The sequence below is a fragment of the Gigantopelta aegis genome, chromosome 9, assembly GCF_016097555.1.
Source record: "Gigantopelta aegis isolate Gae_Host chromosome 9, Gae_host_genome, whole genome shotgun sequence".
NCBI classification, from domain to species: domain Eukaryota; kingdom Metazoa; phylum Mollusca; class Gastropoda; order Neomphalida; family Peltospiridae; genus Gigantopelta; species Gigantopelta aegis.
This window is the reverse complement of record NC_054707.1, coordinates 2,294,969-2,319,839: the sequence shown is the minus strand read 5'-3', so window position 1 is coordinate 2,319,839 and position 24,871 is coordinate 2,294,969. Positions and strand designations below refer to the sequence as shown.

Genomic DNA, 24,871 nt, shown 5'->3' with positions numbered 1-24,871 from the left:
TATTTCCATAATTATATTTCTATAGCACTGCTTCTGAAATTTGTGAATAACTTCATTCCTGAAAGGGAAAAGTCAGACTGCACTAACAAACCAAACATCATAAAATTGTAAGAACACATTATTGGTTTATTGGTTCAGTTTTGCAACATATGTCTTTACATTTACATGTAACAATTTCGTCATAAAGTAATAATACTTGGTTTTCACTTGCCGTAGCATTTTCATGAGTGCAATGTTTCACCCGCCAAAGCGTTTAATGATTTTTCATTCGCCATGGTTTTTCAAAAGCCAAGAACTGGAGTACTCTGCACTAAACATAATATACTTTTGTTGTTGTCGCATCGTTCGTAATTTGTGTCAAGCATCTAACAATGATATTAATAATGGATTGCTAACGCTCAACCCTATATTCGCTCTGCCGGAGCGTCGCGAGCCCAATTACAAAACATTTCTGTCCCACGCAGTGATATTATTGTATAGCAAACTCACACATGGAATAGCAATCACAAATGGATGGTGCGAATTTTAATGTTCACAATGTTTGCATCAAAGGCCCTTATGCACGAAAAGCACGTGGGCGTTAACGAGCTACAAACAACGCACTGATCTGTAGTCATATCGTTTCACTAAAACCGCGCTTTTTTGACGGGTATTCAGTTAAGCTATTACCATTTCATATTGTTGTTGTTATCTACATTTTACATCGAACTTAAGAAGAAAACGTGTGACCTGCCATACGATGAAAGCTAGAGGTAGTACAAAACCAAATAACTTCCGGCTGGGTCAAAGTTCGAGATGCTTTTGATAGAGAAGTTAACACCACAAGTCCTGTTATTGGTGATAAATGTGAGTGTGTTGGCTGTAAAACAAATTTCATCTGGGCAAAATACGTATGTAATTGTATTTCATCTAGTACCACTGTGTCAAGTAGCCTTGTGCTTGAAATATGTTTGGGGTACCTGTAAAAAAGGACCCAACGTTTGTGCGAAACTACGGGTCATGAAAGGTATCCTTTTCTTCAATTACAGTTTGGTTGATATATTGCACATAGTGTTTTTAAACATAAACGTTAACATGGTTGCCTATGGGATTTTATTTGGTATAGTACAACCTAGAGCACATTGATTTATTAATCATCGGCTATTGGATGTCAAACATTTTGTAATTTTGACATATAGTCTTAGAGAGGAAACACGCTATATTTTTCCATTGGTAACAAGGGGTATTTTATATGCACCATCCCACACACAGGATAGCACAGACGACAGTCTTTGATATGCCAATCCTGGTGTACTGGTTGGAGAGGCCATACGATAAACCCAAATGGCTATATGAACATGAACGTGCTCAGGGCGGATCTATGATTTTCCTGGAGGAGGACTCTGGTAGTTAATTCTAAACAAGGGACTTCTTCAACATAAGAGAAATAGCCCATTGGGCCCACCAACGGGGATTGGTCAGTGTGGGATCGATCCCCGTCGATGGGTCCATTGGGCTATTTCTCGTTCCAGCCAGTGCACCACGACTGGTATATCAAAGGCCGTGGTATGTACTATCCTGTCTGTGGGATGGTGCATATAAAAGATCCCTTGCTGCTAATCGAAAAGAGTAGCCCATGAAGTGGCGACATCGGGTTTCCTCTCTCAATATCTGTGTGGTCCTTAACCATATGTCTGACGCCATATAATCGTAAACTACAATGTGTTGAGTGCGTCGTTAAATAAAACATTTGTTTCTTTCTTCAACATACGCGTACGAGACGGCGGGGGAGGGGGGGGGGGGGGAGGAGGCAACTGCCCGTCAAATTCGGTTCAAAAACGATAGACAATTTCGGGCAAAATTAGCCTGAATACTGTGACTATAAGAAAGCTAGACGGACATTTGGACAGTTATCAGCGCTCTCTTACCTTTCTCTTAAGGCGGGCGGGACTTAGCCCAGTGGTAAAGCGTTCGCTTGATGCGCGATCGGTCCAGGATCAACCTCCGTCGTTGGACCCATTGGGCTGTTTCTCGTTCCAGCCAATGCTCCACAACTGGTGTAACAAAAGTCGTGGTATGTACTATCTTGTCTGTAGGATGGTGCATATAAAAGATCACTTTCTGCTAATCGAAAAGAGTAGCCCATGATATGGCGACAGCGGGTTTACTCTCTCAGTATCTGTGTGGTCCTTAACCATAATTATGTCTGACGCCATATAACCGTAAATGCAAGGTGTTGAGTGCGTCGTTAAATAAAACATTTCCTTCCTGTCGCTTAAGAGAGTGTGATAACTGTCCAAACGTACGTCAAGCTCTGTTACCGTCAGAGTACACTGGCTGGGGAAAAATGTACTAACATGATATGTTTTAGTTTTTTTTAAAGATATACTGAATTTTATCCCAGAATTTAAATTTACATACCTGTTATATTTATACTGTTCACAGCTCTTTACACTTTTGCTGTATCGTGAAGAAGGATCCCCCCCCCCCCCCCTCCCCCACACTTCAATGTGAGCAAAGTGGAAAATATATATCTCGATGAAGAAATGTGATGGAATCATGCTGAACGTGTTAGAATGTTTTAAAGAAATACTGCATTTTATCCCAAAATTTAAATTTACGTACCTGTGATATTTATAATTTTCACAGCTCTTACACTGTGTTTTAGCTGAACTTTTGATTTTGTATATTGATATTGATATTCACACCACTGATACATTTACCTTAGTTCGACACCTAATATATAGACGATGTACAAAACCCGCCAGCAAATAAATATTTAAGTGGAACATTATTGAAAGGGTGAGCTGTCGGGTTGCTTCCTGCAGTGTGTGTATTAGTAATTAATATGTGAAAACTTGTTGTTTAAAAACGTATCGAACGAGGGAAAGCGAGTTGGATACGTTTTAATCAACGAGTTGTAAGGTAAATGGTATATAACGCACACGAATGCTACATTCTATTTCTTACATATGCTGACAAAAACAGTTTTAAAATAAATTTAAATGCCTTTTGCGACATAAACCTATTTACGGCCCTTGAGCTTGTAGTTAACTTGTGCGTCACAGACAAGTCAATTTCGGGTTATCTTGTACGTCACGAAGCAATCGATTCGACCGGGTTTTTTTTTCATTGGATGGTATAGCATTAGTGACCTGGTCATCACCTAGGATCGGCCAGCCGTATGTCTGTAAAATGTTAACTCACGTATATGTGTTAACAAGTATGTGTTATCGAAAATAACAAATGATGTTCTCACCAACTCGTGTCTAAGAAAGGTATTTAACGTCAAACATAGGATTGTTGTTGTATTAGAGCGGAACTATTTCTACCTTCTCCTAGGCAGAGATTGCGCAATATTGATATACATTGTTCTTTGACGGTTCGAGAGCGTAATAACTGTTCAAATGTCCGTCTAGCTCTCTTACCGTCAGAGTCCATTGTTGCCTCTTGACAAAAGATACAAAAAAATGATAAATGTTTGGGCGATTCAAAAAAACATTCTATTTTTTTTCCAGCAATAAAACTGTCATAAAATATGTCATATGAAATCTCAACATTCAAAATGTATTAAAAGGAAGAAAAAAATGTTTTTGTTTTTTTAACAACGCACTCAACACATTTAATTTACGGTTATGTGGCGTCAGACATATGGTTAATGACCACACAGTTATAGAGAGAAAACTCGTTATCTCCACTTCATGGGCTACTCTTTTCACTAAGCAGCAAGGGGTATTTTATATGCACCATCCCACAAACAGAATAATACATACCACGGCCTTTGTTACACCAGTTGTGGAGCACTGGCTGGAAAGAAATATCTCAATAGGGCTACCGACGGGTAGCGATCCTGAACCGACTACGCATCAAGCGAGTGCTTTACTACTGGTCTCTATAATTTCAGACGGGTTCTACACTGTGGAATCTACATTTGTCTATAATTTCAGGCGTGTTCTACACTGTGGAATCTACTACTGTCTATAATTTCAGGCGTGTTCTACACTGTGGAATCTACAATTGTCTATAATTTCAGCGTGTTCTACACTGTGGAATCTATAATTGTCTATAATTTCAGGCATGTTCTACACTGTGGAATCTATAATTGTCTATAATTTCAGGAATGTTCTACACTGTGGAATCTATAATTGTCTATAATTTCAGGCGTGTTCTACACTGTTGAATCTACAATTGTCTATAATTTCAGACGTCTTCTACACTGTGGAATCCACTACTGTCTATAATTTCAGGCGTGTTCTACACTGTGGAATCTACTATTGTCTAATTTCAGGCGTGTTCTACACTGTGGAATCTACTACTGTCTATAATTTCAAACGTGTTCTACACTGTGGAATCTAATATTGTCTATAATTTCAGGCGTGTTCTGCACTGTGGAATCTACTATTGTCTAATTTCAGGCGTGTTCTACACTGTGGAAACTACTATTGTCTATAATTACACGCGTGTTCTACACAGTGGAATCTACTACTGTCTATAATTTCAGGCGTGTTCTACACTGAGGAATCTATTACTGTTGATAATTTCAGGCGTGTTCTACACTGCGGAATCTACTACTTGTCTATAATTTCAGACGTTTTCTACACTGTGGAATCTACTATTGTCTATAATTTCAGGCGTGTTCTACACTGTGGAATCTACTATTGTCTAATTTCAGGCGTGTTCTACACTGTGGAATCTACTATTGTCTGTAATTTCAGGCGTGTTCTACACTGTGGAATCTACAATTGTCTATTACTGTCTATAATTTCAGCCGTGTTCTACACTTTGGAATCTACTACTGTCTATAAATTCAGACGTTATCTACACTGTGGAATCTATAATTGTCTATAATTTAAGCGTGTTCTACACTGTGGAATCTATAATTGTCTTTAATTTCAGAAATATTCTACACTGTGGAATCTATAATTGTCTATAATTTCAGGAATGTTCTATACTGTGGAATCTATAATTGTCTATAATTTCAGGCGTGTTCTACACTGTGGAATCTATAATTGTCTATAATTTCAGCCGTGTTCTACACTGTGGAATCTATAATTGTCTATAATTTCAGGCGTGTTCTACACTGTGGAATCTACTACTCTCTATAATTTCAGGCGTGATCTACACTGTGGAATCTACTACTGTCTATAATTTCAGGCGTGTTGTACACTGTGGAATCTACTACTGTCTATAATTTCAGCCGTGTTCTACACTGTGGAATCTATAATTGTCTATAATTTCAGGCGTGTTCTACACTGTGGAATCTACTACTCGCTATAATTTCAGGCGTGATCTACACTGTGGAATCTACTACTGTCTATAATTTCAGGCGTGATACACTGTGGAATCTACTACTGTCTATAATTTCAGCGTGTTCTACACTATTGAATCTATAATTGTCTTTAATTTCAGGCGTGTTCTACACTGTGGAATGTATAATTGTCTATAATTTCAGGCGTGTTCTATACTGTGAAATCTATAATTGTCTATAATTTCAGGCGTGTTCTACACTGTGGAATCTACTACTGTCTATAATTTCAGGCGTGTTCTACACTGTGGAATCTACAATTGTCTATAATTTCAGGCGTGTTCTACACTGTGGAATCTACTACTGTCTATAATTTCAGCCGTGTTCTACACTGTGGAATCTATAATTGTCTATAATTTCAGGCGTGTTCTACACTGTGGAATCTACTACTCGCTATAATTTCAGGCGTGATCTACACTGTGGAATCTACTACTGTCTATAATTTCAGGCGTGATCTACACTGTGGAATCTACTACTGTCTATAATTTCAGCGTGTTCTACACTATTGAATCTATAATTGTCTTTAATTTCAGGCGTGTTCTACACTGTGGAATGTATAATTGTCTATAATTTCAGGCGTGTTCTATACTGTGAAATCTATAATTGTCTATAATTTCAGGCGTGTTCTACACTGTGGAATCTACTACTGTCTATAATTTCAGGCGTGTTCTACACTGTGGAATCCACAATTGTCTATAATTTCAGGCGTGTTCTACACTGTGGAATCTACAATTGTCTATAATTTCAGACGTGTTCTACGCTGTGGAATCTACTACTGTCTGTAATTGCAGGCGTGTTCTACACTGTGGAATCTATAATTGTCTATAATTTCAGACCTGTTCTACACTGTGGAATCTATAATTGTCTATAATTTCAGGCATGTTCTATACTGTGGAATCTATAATTGTCTATAATTTCAGTCGTGTTCTACACTGTGGAATCTACTACTGTCTATAATTTCAGGCATGTTCTACACTGTGGAATCTACAATTGTCTATAATTTCAGGCGTGTTCTACACTGTGGAATCTACAATTGTCTATAATTTCAGACGTGTTCTACGCTGTGGAATCTACTACTGTCTGTAATTGCAGGCGTGTTCTACACTGTGGAATCTATAATTGTCTATAATTTCAGGCGTGTTCTACACTGTAGAATCTACTAATCACTATAATTTCAGACCTGTTCTACACTGTGGAATCTATAATTGTCTATAATTTCAGGCGTGTTCTACACTGTGGAATCTACTACTGTCTATAACTTAAGCCGTGTTCTACACTGTGGAATCTATTACTGTCTATAATTTCAGGCGTATTCTACACTGGAATCTATTAATCTCTATAATTTCAGGCGTATTCTACACTGGAATCTATTAATCTCTATAATTTCAGGTGTATTCTACACTGTGGAATCTACTAATCTCTATAATTTCAGGCATGTTCTACACTGTGGAATCTATTACTGTCTATAATTTGAGACGTGTTCTACACTGGAATCTATTACTGTCTATAATTTGAGACGTTTTCTACACTGTGGAATCTACTACTGTCTATAATTTCAGGCGTGTTCTACACTGTGGAATCTACTACTGTCTATAATTTCAGGCGTGTTCTACAGTGTGGAATCTACTATTGTCTAATTTCAGGCGTGTTCTACACTTTGGAATCTACTACTGTCTATAATTTCAGGCGTGTTCTACACTGTGGAATCTACTATTGTCTCTAATTACAGGCGCCTTCTTGATCCCGTTCCTCTTCTTTCTCTTGGTCTGTGGTCTGCCATTGTTTTTCCTCGAGGTGACGATTGCCCAGTTCTCTGGAAAAGGACCGACTCAAGTGTGGGACATATGTCCGCTATTCAGAGGTTGGTTATTGCACAGAGAGGCGTCAGCTCTTTTAACTTGATAGATCATAACAGATGAAATCAACCAACTGGGCTCGGTGGTGTCGTGGTTAAACCATCAGACATAGGGCTGGTAGGTACAGGGTGAGGAACCCGGTACCGACTCCCACCCATAGCGAGTTTTAACGACTCCGTGGGTAGAGGTAAGATCAGTACACCCTCTTCTCTCACGCTAACCACTAGCAACTAACCCACGGTTCTAGACAAACAGCCTAGATAGCTGAGGTATGACAGCGTGCTTGAACCTTAGTTGGATATAAGCACTAAAATAAGTTGAAATGAAATGAAGTATCGTATCGAATCGAATCGCAGCAAATCAAGTCAGTCAATCGGTTGATGAATCACTTATTCGAGTATTTAAACAGGTTGAGTATTTAATTCAATGAGTATATGCGTATTTGATTCAATCACTCATTTTATTAATCTGTTACTCATTCGATCAACGAGTTACTCTGCTTGATTAATTAATTAATTTATTATGCCTATATCAGAGGCGGATTCAGAATTTAGTGAAGGAATCGATCGCATGTGCCATATGTGTACTAACTACAATGAAGTTAAGGTACAAATAAAGTGAGTGTTAGGTCGCTATACAATGAAGTTAGTGTACAGTGAAGTGAGTGTTAGGTCGCTGTACAATGAAGTTAGTGTACAGTAAAGTAAGTGTTAGGCCGCTGTACAATGGAGTTAGCGTACAATGAAGTGAGTGTTAGGTCGCTATACAATGAAGTTAGTGTACAATGAAGTGAGTGTTAGGTCGCTATACAATAAAATTAGTGTACAATGAAGTTAGTGCTAGGTCGCTGTACAACGAAGTTAGTGTTAGGTCGCTATACAATGAAGTTAGTGTACAATGAAGTTAGTGTTAGGTCGCTGTACAATGAAGTTAGTGTTAGGTCGCTGTACAATGAAGTGAGTGTTAGGTCGCTATACAATGACGTTAGTGTACAAGGAAGTGAGTGTTAGGTCGCTATACAATGAAGTTAGTGTACAATGAAGTGAGTGTTTGGTCGCTGTATAATAAGTTAGTGTTAGGTCGCTATACAATGAAATTAGTGTACAATGAAGTTAGTGTTAGGTCGCTGTACAATGAAGTTAGTGTTAGGTCGCTGTACAATGAAGTTAGTGTTAGGTCGCTATACAATGAAGTTAGTGTACAGTGAAGTGAGTGTTAGGTCGCTGTACAATGAAATGAGTGTTAGGTCGCTATACAATGAATTTAATGTACAATAAAGCGAGTGTTAGGTCGCTGTACAATGAAGTTAGTGTTAGGTCGCTGTACAATGACGTTAGTGTTAGGTCGCTATACAATGAAGTTAGTGTTAGGTCGCTATACAATGAAGTTAGCGTACAATGGAAGGTGGCAGGTGTAGATGAGCTGAAAGTGTGTGTATAGCTTTAGCATGTACTGTTACAGATCACGTTTGACGATTGTGACGATTACCCATTTGTGGTCCTTGAACTAACAGCATACGAACATTTTTTCGTAATGCCTCAAGATATTGAGCTGACAGTTTTCATAGCTATATCATGTACTGTTACGGATCAAGTTGGACTTTCACGAGGATTTACTTATTTTGTTTCACAATTGTGGCCCTTGAACTTTTTTTAGGGACCTATAGGGGATATGTATTGCTTTAGCAGTACTCTCGGAACGTTTGTTAATTATTGATACGAAAATGTATTGAGCCCAGTCGGTGACGTGTATTACTTTAGTAGGACTCTCAGATTCCTTGTTAATTATTTCACCTGTTGACTGGTTTACTACCAGGAATTGGTTTTGGGATGACAACTGCGTCGTTTTCCTCGCTGATGTACTACAACATGATCGTCGTCTGGTGCATCTACTACATTATTCGCTCGTGCAGCACGCTACTGCCGTGGACGACGTGCATGAACTGGTGGAACACGCCGCTCTGTAAGGAGGAAACAGCATGGACGACGACCAACGTCACCAACATCACCCACGTCCACAGCTACTCTGACCACCTGACTAACGGGACCCATCCTGCTGCCGGCGTAGATGCGTGGAAGAATGACACACTTTCACACACTTCCGTGGAGGAATTCTGGCAGTGAGTTTTGAGGTTTGAATAATAGGTAGGTGGATGGATAGTTGAACTAGTAGATCAGTGAGTTTTGATGTTTGGCTGGTGGGTAGGTGGATGGATAGACGGTTGAATGGGTAGATCGGTGGATGCATGCATGAGTGGATGGATGAAAGGACCATGCATCTTGTGGTATTGTAATGTAAACAGCAAGAAATGACAATATACTGTAGTATAATAATAATATATACCTACATGTATCTTTAACACCTAAGGTGTCTTAGCACTAAGATCGCCTTAAGTACATACCTACATGTACCATAAACACCTACGGTGTCTTAGCACTATGATCGTCTTAAGTACATACTTATATGTACCATAAACACCTAAGGTGTCTTAGCACTAAGATCGTCTTAAGTGTATACCTACATATACCACAAACACCTAAGGTGTCTTAGCACTAAGATCGTCTTTAGTGTATACCTGCATGTACCTTAAGCACCTGCGATGTATCAACGCAAAGATCGCTTCGTGGAACGGGGCCCAGCTGGTGCAATCTGATGACGCACATGGAAATTAAGCTGCAACGAACATAAAACAAAAGGCAGCTTCGTTTCTGTTTTATTCAGTTAATTAACTTTAGCGATTACTTTCACTGACGCTTCCGTTCAAAATATTCCATTAAAACATTCTTCTGTATCCCAATTTAAGAAGCACTCAATATATGTATGTACTGTATTTTAAATCTTTACTACGTATGAGCAGAAACAATGCTTTTTCATGTTTCATATTATATTAGTGTCATACTTACATATATCATACATACATACATACATACATACATACATACACACTCATGAGTTACTGTTTCAAACTATTGTTACAACATCAGAAATAACACTACGTATATCGTGTGTACATCACCATTTGTTAATGTTTCAAACTGTTCTTACAATATCTTGCATAACACTTTACGTATGTCGGGTGTACACGACCATTTGTTAATGTTTGACAGTATTGTTATAATATCAGGTATAACACTGAACGTATATCGGGTGTACACGACCATTTGTTAATGTTTCAATCTATTGTTACAATATCAGTTATAACACTCTACGTATATCGTACAATATCAGGTATAACACTTTACGTATATCAGGTGTACACCACCATTTGTTAATGTTTCAAACTATTCTTACAATATCAGGTATAACACTCTACGTATATCGGGTGTACACGACCATTTGTTAATCTTTCAAACTATTGTTACAATATCAGGTATAACACTTTACGTATATCGGGTGTACACCACCATTTGTTAATGTTTTAAACTATTGTTACAATATCAGGTATAACACTTTACGTATATCGTGTGTACACCACCATTTGTTAATGTTTTAAACTATTGTTAAAATATCAGGTATAACACTCTACTATACATCGGGTGTACACGACCATTTGTTAAAGTTTCAAACTACTGTTACAATATCAGGTATAACACTCTACGTATCTCGGGAGGACTAGAGGAGGTGGGTGATCTACAGTGGCACCTCGTCCTGTGTTTACTGGGTGCCTGGATTATCATCTTCCTGTGCCTGATACGAGGAATCAAGTCAGTGGGGAAGGTGAGAAAACAACAACTTGCAGGTGACTTTATTATTGGGCGGGATTTAGCTCAGTCGGTTGAGTGCTGGCTTAAGGTGCTTGCATCGCAGGATCGAACCACCTTGGTAGATTCATTCAACTGATGGGTTTTTGTCGTTCCAACCAGTGCACCACAACTGCTCAAAGGCCGTGGTATGTGCTTTCCTGTCTGTGGGAAAGTGCATATAAAATAACCCTTGCCACTTATGGAAAAATGTAGCGGGTTTCCTCTGATAACTATGAGTGAGAATTACCAAATGTTTGACATGCATTTAATTAATCAATGTGCTCTAGTTGTGTCGTTAAACAAAACAAAATTGTTTTAATTGGGTGGGACGTAGCTAGGTGGTAAAGCGCTTTTCTGGTGCGCGATCGGTGTAGGATCGATCTCCGACAGTAGGCCCATAATTCTAGCCAGTGCACCACGACTGTTATATCAAATGTCATGGTATGTGCTATCCTGTCTATTAGATGGTGCATATAAAAGATCCCTTCCTACTATTCAAAGTAGCGGGTTTCCTCTCTATTACTACGTGTTAAAATTAGCAAGTGTTTAACATCCAATAGCCGATGGTTAATAAATCTAGTGATGTCGTTAAACAAAACAAGGAAACAAATCATATTAGTACACGTAAAGGTTAGGAATCGTAGTTTGAAACAACATCATTAGGTTGATGAATATATCAGGATGTCTCCTTTAGGTGGGTCCTGCGCGTGCTGTAACCTCACCGTGGTGCAGGGGTGTAACATTCTTTTTGAGAATGGCCAATACAGCACAAATCCCCTTGTTTTCTTCGAGATACAATTGAAATTTTGAATAAAGGTCAGTATCTATCTGTGATATTTGTATTTTTGCAGTTCTTTACACTGAATTTATTTCAATCTTGAATTTTTATATTGATGTTGATCATCACTTTATTTGTTTGCATTACCATAGTTTGACACCCAATAGCCGATGCATTTTTGGTGCTGGGGTGTCGGTAAACATTCATTCATTCATTCCTTAAGGTGGAGATATCTGAAAATAGATATTTGATGTTGCTGAGCGGGTTAAGGAGTGTCAAAAGTTTGGCTGTATTTAAACACTTTCTATACAATGTTTTCAAATATATTTACCTTCATTTTGTATCGTTTTGTACTTTTCCCTACAAACGTGCATAATTATTTATTTTTTATTTTTTATTAAATAATCATATTCATGCACTTATCTTTATTTGCCGCCGATGTATTTTTTCTGGGGTGTCGTTAAACATTCATTCATTCATATGAGAGAGAGAGAGAGAGAGACAGAGAGAGAGAGAGAGAGAGAGAGAGAGAGAGAGAGAGAGAGAGAGAGAGAGAGAGAGAGAGAGAGAGAGAGAGAGAGAGAGAGAGAGAGAGAGAGATTTTAACAATATATGTTATTAGTCTTTTATAATTACTTTTTTAAACTAGTATGCTATTTCTTTTCTGCAGGCTGTATACGTGACGGCCACTCTGCCCTATCTTCTTCTATTAATTCTTCTTATACGAGGATTGACGCTTCCAGGCGCGGTAGATGGGCTGATATTTTATTTAAAACCAGACTTCAGCAAGCTACTAGAAGTTCAGGTATGTTTAGTTTTTGAAATCCATGTCAACAACACCGTCTTAGACTCACTGAGTACTCTGACTAGGACGAATCATGCTACCCCGAGGGAGGATGTTCGACGCCACGTCCACCCCATCCCAAACCCCACCCCACACACGCCTGTATTTCCTTTTATTCTAAAAGACGTGTACGCACGATTAGCAAGTGGTATTTACAAAGGAGACGCAATTTGGCAGTGGGTGGAGATTAACATTTATTTTACTTTATTTCTTTCTGCACGGTTTATTCTTTGATTAAAATATACTTTGAGGAGTGATCGGTTTGGGATCGATCCCCATCGGTGGACCCATTGTGCTATTTTTCGATCCCGCCAGTGCCCCACGACTGGTATATCAAAGGCCGTAGTATGTACCATGTTGTCTATGGGATGGTGCATATGAAAGATCCCTTGCTATTAATGAAATCATGTAGCGTGCTTCCTCTCTAAGACAGTATGTTAAAATGACCAATAGCCGATGATTAATAAATCAATATGTCCTAGTAGTATCGTTAAACAAAAAAACTAACTTCTGTTCGTTGATTAAAATGTTCTTTATAATTTTCTCTGTAACGTAGTGGCGCCCATTGCAATACGTACGCGGCGGTTTGTGAATTGTCTTTTTAAAACTACCTAGGTGTGGCTTGAAGCTTGTCTCCAAGTGTTCTACTCTCTCGGTCCGTCATGGGGAATCCTCATCTCGTTTTCCAGCTATAACAAGTTCAACAATAACTGTTTAAGGTAAGGTCGTTTGTAAGTCTTATGGTGAACTCGTATAATAAAGCTCGTCACACAAATGGAACGAAAGACCCATTACATTCCAATAATTACATAGCCTCTAACAATCACAATCATCATTGGTTTTCAGGTGACGCGAAATCACTTGTCTGGACGTATACCTAAAAGAACGATTGAATCAATGGTCGAATCAGAGGCGGATCTAGAGGGAGGGGCAGGGGCTCGGCCCCCTAAATTTTGCGACAGCTATAATTTTATCATATATTAATTTTTCTGTACGATCCCCCTCCAAACCATCCCAAAGTTCCCATGGCATTTCCCCTTGTGTCATTTTCTGGATCCGCCACTGCAAATGAATAGATGAATTAATTAATGTTTAAAGGCAACCTTTCACGAAAAACGATACATATCGGCTAGTGGGTGTCAAAGAAAAAATTCGTTGCTGTTGTTGTTGGGTTTTTTAACGACACACGTTGATTTATTAATCACTGGCTTTTGGCAGTAAAACATTTGGTAATTATTTATTCGTACTCTTAGAACAAACACGCTGTATTTTTCCACTAGCAGCAAACCTACCGACAGTACATAACATAAAGGACTTTGATATACCAGTCGTAAACTCTAGTTGATACGTGTGTGTGTGTGGGGGGGGGGGGGGGGGACCAATCCACTGATCATACCCCTGGGTATCAAATAAAGTTATGCATATAATAATGAATGACCGATATAAGTATAGAGATAATAAAATAACTAAAAACAAAATAATGCAAAGAGAAATGGGGGATTTACAATATCCCACCGCATTACTTCTTTCATTTCAACTTATTTTCGTGCTTATATCCAATTAAGGTTCAAGCACGCTATCTTGGCTACACACCTCAGCTATGTGGGCTGTCTGTCCAGGACAGTGGGTTCGTTGTTAGTTGGTTAGTGGTTAGCGAGAGAAAAGAGGGTGTAGTGGCTTTACAGCTACCCATTGAGCCCTTAAGAACTTGCTCTGGGTTCGAGCCGGTACCGGGCTGCGAACCCTGTACCTACCAGCCTGTAGTCCGATGGCTTAACCACTGCGTCACCAAGGCCTGTTTACTTCTTTCAGATATATTTTATAATGTTTGTTTTAGATGATTGCACTCCACCAAATTGTGGAGCACTGCCATCAGAATCCTATGGGTTCAGGCGCGAGTGTCAAAAATTCTTTAGAGGCGTCTAGACTGTGCAATGAATGAATGAATGAATGAATGAATGTTTAACGACTCCCCAGCACGAACAATACATCGGCTATTGGGTGTCAAACTACGGTAAATGCAAAACATTAAATTATGAACCACATCAATATAAAAATTCAATAGTCAAATAAAAACACACTGTAAAGAACTGTGCAAAAATACAAATATCACAGATTGGTAATTTAAAAATTTACAGTCAGCATCACGTAAAAACTGCAATAAAAGTTCTTGATTCCATCACATTTCTTTGACCAAATATACCTTTTCTAGTTTCTTTCAGATGCTTACACTCAACCAAAATGTGGCGAACCGTCAGAGTACACTGACAATGCACACACTGAGGTGGAGGATCTTTCTTCAAGATAAATGAATGGGTCAAGTATGTATGACCGATGCGAGCACGACATAAGACTATTTCATCCTTCCTGCATTGTCTATAGGAGGAATGACACTCGCAACACTGGCTTGATAGCATGAAGCTTTTTCGCAACCGCACCGTCCTAATCGTGTTGCCACGTCGAAAAGATAAATTAGTTAATACTATATTTAAAATCAGTATAAGGCACTCCAATCCTGGCATGAGGCAAATCCAAAGCAGACGTGTGATAGCTGAATCTGCCTTTTCATTACCCCTGGTACCAACATGGCTCGGCACCCAACAAAATACAATGTCTTTCGTATCACCATCCCAATTAAGGGATGGTCCAGCTTCATATTGCGTAAAGCTTGGAGACACGAAAGTGAGTCGGTAAAAATAATAAATTAGGATGCAATCGAATCTTTGATTTCATCTAAGGCTGTAATGACTGCCCACAATTCAGCGCTAAAAATGTATGTCGAGTTACGCAATCTTATGGAAAGTATTGTGTCTGATGGAAAAACTGTAGCACAAGCCACAGAATTCCCATCCCGTGATCCATTTGTATACACAGAAATGTAATCACGGTACCCGTCTTGAATTTCCATGAAAAACTGTTTGTACACAACAGCATCTGTACGATCTTTCTTCAGATGCGCAAGATCAAACACAATGTTAGGTGGTGAAATAAACCAAGGTGGTAAAACAAAATATGAAGGAGTTTCCAAAGTGTCAGTTAAATCAATGTTGGAAAGCGACAAAAAACGCTGAATGCGAAGACCAAATGTACGAATAGCATTCAGCCTTGCATCAAACAACTTCATATATTTGTTGTTAAACACCGCATCATGGTAAAGATGTAATCTCGGTAGCATACTGCACAGAAAGCTTTGCACGTCTAGCACCCAAACAAAGTTCGTGTGCATCAACGTACAAGCTCTCTACAGGAGATGTTCTAAATGCACCAATACAAAGCCCATGTCCCTGGTTGTGTATAGGATCTAGCATCTGCAAGTAAGACTTGCGTGCCAACACATACACAGTGCATCCATAATCAAGTTTAGACCTCACAAGAGATCTATACAGACGAAGCATAACCTTGCGGTCTGCTCCCCATTTCGTATTACCAATAACTTTTAAACTATTGAGAGGTTTTAAGCCCTTCTTTTTAACATATTTAAGATGAGGCACAAAGGATAGCTTCCTGTCAAATATAACCCCCAGTAATTTAGTCTCGTCCACAACTGGAATTGGATTTTTGTCCAAATACAACTGTGGATCTAAGTGGAGACCACTTTTCAGGCAGATATGCATACAAACTGTTTTTGCCTTTGAGAATCTAAATCTAGTGTCAGTTGCCCATTGATGGCGTTTATTCAAACAAACTGCAACTTACGTTCAATGATACTCATATTGGACGACATACAGCAAATCTGAAAATCATCCACATATAACGAGCAATCCACACCAGGTGTTAAACACTGGGTGATGCTGTTGTCTAGACTGTGGAAACGAATTCTTACAACGAACGAGCATGGAAGGCGGAAGACATTAGGGGGTCCGGGGACATGCCCCCTGGAAATTTTGAAATCTACAGGCTCTGAAATACCATTTTGCAGCAGTGTCATGGAGGTTACATACCTAAAACGTCAATATCAATAATCAGTATGTGATACCTGTATGTGTGACCTAATTATGTGGACTCTTTTAATTGCAGAGATTCAATTTTAGTTGTCTGTATTAGTGAAGGTACTAGCATATTTGCCGGATTCGTCATATTTACAAACCTCGGAGTGATGGCGAACCGCCAGGGGGTACCGGTGTCGGCGGTAGTCTCATCCGGTGAGTTTTCGTCAATGATCTAATTCCGTATCTGGAAGAGATTAGTTTTAGTTTCCTTGATAGCCCGTTTAGTTTGACTAAAATAAGATCTTTAATTATATTACATAATATCTTTTTATTTCCATGTCATGTACTATGACCAATGAAGTAATAAAGTGTTTGTTTATTTGTTTGTTTACCAAAATTATGCAAGTATTCGCATAAATGTACATGTATGGCAATCTTATTGTAATCATGTAAGAGCGCGTAATTTAGTACATATAGTGTGAACTGAAACTTTCTTTACCTTTTTTATTAAATTCATAAGTTAGTTGACATATGTTTGCATCTGTTTTCGCATATATTAAGACATAACTATTTTAAAATAACTATAAAATGGGAATCAATGCACAGAAATGCAGCCTGGGACTTCTCCGATAAGACATAAAATTAATTTAAAAAAACTTTAGATTCACTTTTTCGAAATTCTTGATGAGAACTAACCCGTTCCGTTTTTGCCTTACTGGCGGAGAAGCCTCCCGTCCAGCCCGTTAGACGTGGGCCTGATACTCACTATTACTTAACTAGTTCTGCATCTTATCAATGAGAGGGGCAGGACGAAACCCAGTAGTAAAGCCTTCGCCTGATGCGCGGTCAGTTTAGGATCGATCCCCGTTGGTGAGCCCATTGGGCTATTTCTCGTCCCAGCCAGTGCACCACGACTGGTATATCAAAGGCCGTTGTATGTGTTATCCTGCCTATGTGATGGTGGATATAAATGATCCCTAGCTACTCATGAAAAGATCAAGAGGGTTTCTTCTCTAAGACTATATGTCAAAATTACCAACCGATGATTAATAAATCAATGTGCTCTAAAATGTGCTCTAGAGGTGTCGTTAAACAAAATAAACTTTAAATAAACTTTTCCTATGCATGATTACAAATGGCGTCTGTTTTTGGCGTTAACCAAAACAAACTAACTTTTTGTAACTGTTGTTTAAGTGCTGTCCAAACTGCTACCTCTGACTGTTATTCAGGTCCTGGATTGGGATTTGTCGCCTACCCTCAGGCTCTGTCCGGTCTGCCCATCCCTCAGCTCTGGTCCTTCATGTTCTTCGTCATGCTGCTCACAGTGGGACTCGACTCACAGGTAACGGACAGTGTGGTCGTAATCAAAAGGTGTGTTACATAATCCGTTGTGTGTAACGTGTATGCAATGGGCAGTTTATGGATAATCAACTATGTGTTTGATATTATAGTGGTTTGAATATATATATATATATATATATATATATATATATATATATATATATATATTTATATTTATATATATATTAGATCCGAACCCAGTACCTACCAGCCTGTAGACCGATGGCCTGCCACGACGCCACCGAGGCCGGTATATTAACTAACAGAGACTTTTTAACGATTGTAATTACATATCAAATATATTTTTCTGCATAAAATATTAGTGGCTGTATATTAAACATGTTTCTTATCGTTCTGATATTGTAATAGGTTAAATAGGTTAAAACACTATATATATATATATATATATATACCATATATATATATATCCGGTCACTGATATATATATATGTGTATATATATATATATATATTTATATATCAAAATATACATATATATATATATATATATATATATATATATATATATATATTATATATGTTTTTTCCCTAGAAATGTGGCATGGCATGGTAGACAAAACACTTTGGGGGCATTTTCATCATTTTCAGGGCATGTTTTTGCATTAAAGGGACATTCCTGAGTTTGCTGCATTGTAATATGTTTCCGACCAATAAAATATTTCTACGATTAAACTTACATGATAAATATATTTTCTTGTTTAGAATATCAGTGTCTGTATATTCAATGTGTTTCTGGTCGTCTTAATATTTGTAAGAAGCCCAAACTGGATTTTGTCTTCAAATAATTTCGTACGTACGAAAAAAACTATTTTAGGAAATAAAATGAAATTTAATCTATTACAATATCAGAACGATAAGAAACATGTTTAATATACAGCCATTAATATTTTATGCAGAAAAATATATTTGATATGTAATTACAATCGTTAAAAAGTCTCTGTTAGTTAATATACCGGCCTCGGTGGCGTCGTGGGAGGCCATCGGTCTACAGGTTGGTAGGTACTGGGTTCGGATCTCAGTCGAGGCATGGGATTTTTAATCCAGATACCGACTCCAAACCCTGAGTGAGTGCTCCGCAAGGCTCAATGGGTAGGTGTAAACCACTTGCACCGACCAGTGATCCATAACTGGTTCAACAAAGGCCACGGTTTGTGCTATCCTGCCTGTGGGAAGCGCAAATAAAAGATCCCTTGCTGCTAATCGGAAGAGTAGTCCATGTAGTGGCGACAGCGGGTTTCCTCTCAAAATCTGTGTGGTCCTTAACCATATGTCTGACGCCATATAACCGTAAATAAAATGTGTTGAGTGCGTCGTTAAATAAAACATTTCTTTCTGTTAGTTAATATCATCTTAAAAATTGCAGCAAACTCAAGAATGTCCCTTTAAAGACAAACAAAATAATTGAAATAAACATAAAATAATGTAATTAATGTTCTTGTTTTAATAAATGAATGGCAAAATATATAACAGAGATATTTTTATTAATTAATAATAAATTTTTGGAGTGTTTCATCAAGGCAATTTTAGAATTAATTATTGAAAAAGGCTTTGTTAATCTCAGTGCAGCATGGCACTGGTTAAGGCAAGATGGTGGTAGACTATTGAGGCATGGTGCTGCACCATACTAAAACAATCTAGGGAAAACACTAATACTAAAATATATATATATATATATATATATATATATATATATATATATATATATATATATATATGTATCATGCATTGGTGTTACATTATTATTGGACGATTTGGCGCTTACAAACCAATTATCTTGTCGGTACTAACTATCGTTTTCTCACGATTGGCAAACACACAGTATGACGTCACATATTTTAAAGTTTAGGTTTGTAATAAAATGTTGTATTATAGATATTTTGAACAGAATAATGCTAGGATCAGACTGCCAACTGTCACGACGATGTTTTCGAACTCGACGGTTGCGTTGTAATTTTCCCGACTTACGACGGGTGCGCTCAGATTAACAACTAATGGGTTATACGACGAGAATCGACAGTCGTAGAAGTCGTGAGAGCAGATAGTTTGCCACCTTTGTGCAGGCAGTTGGTTGTCTGAGTCTAGCGTAAATAAAACTTTGAGTTTTGACAATGATAATTGAACGTGAATAATAAAACTTTGAGTTTTGACAATGATCCATGAACGTGAATAATAAAACTTTGAGTTTTGACAATGATCCGTGAACGTGAATAATAAAACAACCTATAACACTGCTTATAAAGTGATTTACATCGTTTTGTATACAATGTACATATAGGTTTTGTAAAGAAGACACTAACTAACTGCAAAATACAACAAGAAATTTGATACCAGTTAATATAAATGTTATGCCCCTCGTGAAGTAATTTTCATTTGTCACTCGCTGAAGATCCCGACATGTGAAAATCATTTAACGTGGGATATAAATTTCATAATATTACTGGTAACTCGTTTATTATCCTCTATATCAACAACGTGAGAAATGTACGCAACTGATCAGTACATTGATAAACAGCCATGTGAGATGGGATGTATGTAACTGGGCAGTATGTTCATAATCAGCCATACGTTATATGGTATATGTAACAGTGTGGACAGTAAAATAATAACTGTATTAATATATGGACAGTATACTGATAATTAATAATAACCGTATTAGTATATGGACAGTATATTGATAATCAATAATCGTATTGATATATGGACAGTATATTGATAATCAATAATAACCGTATTGATATATGGACAATATACTGATAATCAATAATAACCGTGTTAATATATGGACAGAATATTTATAATCAATAATAGCCGTATTAATATATGCACAGTATACTGATAATCAATAATAACTGTATTAATATATGGACAGTATACTGATAATTAATAATAACCGTATTAGTATATGGACAGTATATTGATAATCAATAATCGTATTGATATATGGACAGTATATTGATAATCAATAATAACCGTATTGATATATGGACAATATACTGATAATCAATAATAACCGTGTTAATATATGGACAGAATATTTATAATCAATAAAAGCCGTATTAATATATGCACAGTATACTGATAATCAATAATAACCTTATTAATATATGGACAGTATACTGATAATCAATAATAACCTTATTAATATATGCACAGTATACTGATAATCAATAATAATCGTTATTAATATATGGACAGTATACTGATAATCAATAATAACCTTATTAATATATGGACAGTATACATGTACTTATAATAATAACCGAATTAATATATGGACAGCATAATTATAATAAAAAATAACCTTATTAATATATAGACAGTATAATTACGATCAATAATAACCTTATTAATATATGGACAGTATATTGATAGTCAATGATAAACTTATTAATATATGGACAGTATACTGATAATCACTATCACTAATAAACGTATTATTGTATGAACAGTATACTTATAATCACTAATAACCTTACTAATATATGAACAGTATACTGATAATAAATAATAACCTTATTAATATATGGTAAGTATTCTGATAATCATTAATAACCTTATTCATATATGGACAGTATACTGATAATCACTAATAACCTTATTAATATATGGACAGTATGCTGATAATCACTAATAACCTAATTGATATATGGACATTATACTGATGATCAATAATAACCATATTAATGTACACCGTCTTTTTTCCACATCTAGATCATTCTATTTACAGTTTGCTGGTGTCGAGGTTGTGATCACTGTAATCATGGATTCTTTTCCGAAACTGCTTAGATACAGACCTGTTGTCACAGCAACGCTCTGTGCCTTATGTTTTATACTGAGTCTCCCGTTCTGCACCAATGTGAGTAACCATAGCAATATCCTTGGGTACCGTTTGAGGAATATAGCTATTAACATTGCCGCACAACTTTGTGGTAAAAACCGGAAAAAAACGACGCTACTGAATTTGGAATATGCAATCAATAAAATCGATTCAATAAACTGTAATAGTCTTAAAAATAAATCTGTTTCCAAATAATGGTCCAAAATTTCACTTTTGAGACACTACCATCGCTTTCGTTTTCATCTGAAACTGAATAGTTACACCATTATGACAAACGAATAACCCATTGTGTGGCAACAGCGGGTTTCCTCTCTCATTGTCTGTGTGGTACCATAACCATATGACCGACGCCATATAACCGTAATTAAAATATGTTTCCAAATAATGGTCAACAATTTTAATTTCATCTACCACCATCACTGTTGTCTTCGTCTGAACCTGAACAGTTACGTCATTACCTCCAGTGACAAAATTAATCATTGTTTGTGTTACCAACCAGGTGAACATGCCTTAACTGGTAATATCTGAAACAGTGGCAATTTCAGCAATAATCCGTAGTTCCGAATGGTCCCAAATATCGCTAATAACGAAATATGAAATGGGACTATAATTTGATGCTGCCAAATATATGCTAAAATTCCGCCAAGCGTTAGACTGAGTATTAAATGGGTCAAGTCAAAGTAATATGATCATATGGCGTAGTACAGCACTCGCTCAATGCGCGGTCGGTGTGGGATCGATCCCCGTCGGTGGGCCCATTGGGCTATTTCTCGTTCCAGCCAGTGCACCACGACTGGTATATCAAAGGCCGTCGTATGTACTATCTGTCTGTGGGATGGTGCATATAAAAGATCCCTTGCTACTACTCGAAAAGTGTAGCCCATGAATGTGTTGAGTGCGTCGTTAAATAAAACAGTTCTTTCTTTCTTATATGAAATGTGGGTTTTTAATTATTTATTTCATGAATTTCCACATTTACATATCACACTATATATTAATTTTGGCGTAGGTATACAGAGGAATGCTAATTATATTGAAATATAATAATAATAATATTACATACGAAGATAAAGACATATGCATACATACTCATTGTGTGACATATTTATAAGACATAGATATTTCAAATATGCTCTGCATTTAGACAATCCATGAAGAAGATTTCTTTTTAAAAAGATGAAGGAGTAGGGCAGGAAAAAAGGAGCAGGGGGTGAAGGAATAATAGGCTTTATATCATACTTTGTGTTTCACAAATCCTGACCACAAAGAGTTGATTGGACCTTTAGTAAGTATTGGCAGAAAGTCTATGAGACGATTAATCACATGTTTAAAAACAGAAAGGATTTACTAGGAATCATTCCAGTGTAACGATACAAGTAGTATGGACGTTATATATTTATAATACAGGTCACCAACGTGTCTAATAAAATTACTCCCTTTCAGGCTGGAGTCTATATATTTCAACTGTGTGACTGGTACGTCGTCGCTCTCGTCCTTATCATCAGCATCATGGAGTGCATCATCGTGGCATGGATATATGGTGAGATGTTATTTAAAGTAGCAATATCAGGCAGGTTTTAACATTGAGACAAATAGCACCACCATGTCGAAAATTGTGCCGAAGAGAAAAATTACCATTAGCGTGTGCCAGTCTTTATTGTCATTTCTATCGCTTTCTAGCGAAATATAAATGTTGCCATTAATACGTTAAGTTTTTGGCAACTCTATGAGCTGTCTGACAGAAATAAGTAGCAATATAGTGGTGTTATATGTCATAGTATCACTGTGTGTGACCGACACCGAATATGGGTACTCTCATAGCGACATATTTGCTGGCACAACTAGAGAAACTATTTATTAAAGTTTTGTCTTGTTTTAATGAATTACTGTTGGTTCCACTTTTCCCCACAGCTCTTTATACTGTGGTTTTATATAATTATATAAGTCATATTCCTAATGTAAATAATCATATTCATATACTTACGCCCAGTGGTAAAGTGCTCGCTTGATGCGCGGTCGGTTTGGGATCGATCCCCGTCGGTGGGCTCATTGGGATATGTCTCGCTCCAGCCAGTGCACCACGACTGGTACATCAAAGGCAATGGTATGTGCTATCCTGTCTGTGGGATGGTGCATATAAAAGATCCCTTGCTGCTAATCAAAAAGAGTAGCCCATGAAGTGGCGACAGCGGGTTTCCTCCCTCAATATCTGTGTGGTCATTCACCATATGTCCGACGCCCTATAACCTTAAATAAAATGTGTTGAGTGCGTCGTTAAATAAAATTTTCCTTCCTTCCTTTATATACTTACCTGCGGTGTCGTCAAACATGCATTTATTCTTTTATCAATTTACTTATTCAAGTTCGTAGAAGTTCATATAACTTTGACATTGCAGAACAAATAACGAATTTCTCTCATCAACATTTGAATTGGGACTGTATGGCAAATCGCGACAGTGTACGGCGAATGCTATACCAGTTATACTTACAGTCAGAAACAACGTTTGAATTGTTTACTCAGAAGAATCTCTCTCAAGTATCTTTTTGTCTGAAAGTCTTAAACATAGGTGTATAATTGCTTACTTATTAGTTATAACTTAAGTTATATTTTAAAATAATTTTATATATAATCGTAATTCAATCGTGATAAACGTAACCCATCAGTTTCATTCTGACACTTTGGACTAATAATTATAAGGTGGAAATTGTGTATTACCTAATTCATATCAATTTAATCCAAACACTGGTATGTATTCGTAATAATCAAACAAAACTTTCTAATATTAGATAATTAAAGTTCAATGATGGTGTTCTGGTGACATACATCAGTTATCTGAGCTGTTTGTCCAGGACAGAGATGAGTGATTAGTGGTGAGTGAGAGAGAAGTCGGTGTAGCAAGGCTAGCGACCTCTCCCCATCTGATGAAGCACTTAAAACTCGCTGTAGGTGGGAACTGGTACCGCAGTGCGACCCCAGTACCTACCAAACTGATGCTTTAGCCAAAACGTCTGAGAAAACCAGAGATTAGTAGTTAGTGAGAGAAAGGTCGGTGTACCAGCCCCTCCCCATCTCATTAAGCACTGAAGACTCGCTCTGGGTAGTATACGGTACCTGGGTGCGAACCCAGTACCTACCAGCTTAGCCACTTGGTCGAGGCACCTGACTCCTCGTGATCTGCTGTTTCTCTTGTTGCAGGATTCCGGCGACTGGACGAGGACCTGGAGCTCATGATAGGAA

The 24,871-nt window shown here is 37.4% G+C and overlaps 1 protein-coding gene across 1 annotated transcript in view; it reads left to right on the top strand.

Annotated features, from left to right (window-relative positions):
* Positions 1 to 24,870, top strand: part of LOC121380713 (sodium- and chloride-dependent creatine transporter 1-like) — a gene marked incomplete at its 3' end in the record, with an annotated part of 30,006 nt that extends 5,136 nt beyond the window's left edge. Inside the window, exons 2-11 of the mRNA XM_041509666.1 lie at positions 7,014 to 7,145; positions 8,956 to 9,259; positions 10,725 to 10,857; positions 12,332 to 12,466; positions 13,121 to 13,224; positions 16,523 to 16,647; positions 17,664 to 17,776; positions 21,523 to 21,651; positions 23,077 to 23,173; positions 24,830 to 24,870. Of these exons, the coding sequence (XP_041365600.1) occupies positions 7,014 to 7,145; positions 8,956 to 9,259; positions 10,725 to 10,857; positions 12,332 to 12,466; positions 13,121 to 13,224; positions 16,523 to 16,647; positions 17,664 to 17,776; positions 21,523 to 21,651; positions 23,077 to 23,173; positions 24,830 to 24,870 (1,313 nt within the window). The remainder of the gene's footprint in view (positions 1 to 7,013; positions 7,146 to 8,955; positions 9,260 to 10,724; positions 10,858 to 12,331; positions 12,467 to 13,120; positions 13,225 to 16,522; positions 16,648 to 17,663; positions 17,777 to 21,522; positions 21,652 to 23,076; positions 23,174 to 24,829) is intronic.
* Position 24,871: the final 1 nt, after the last annotated feature.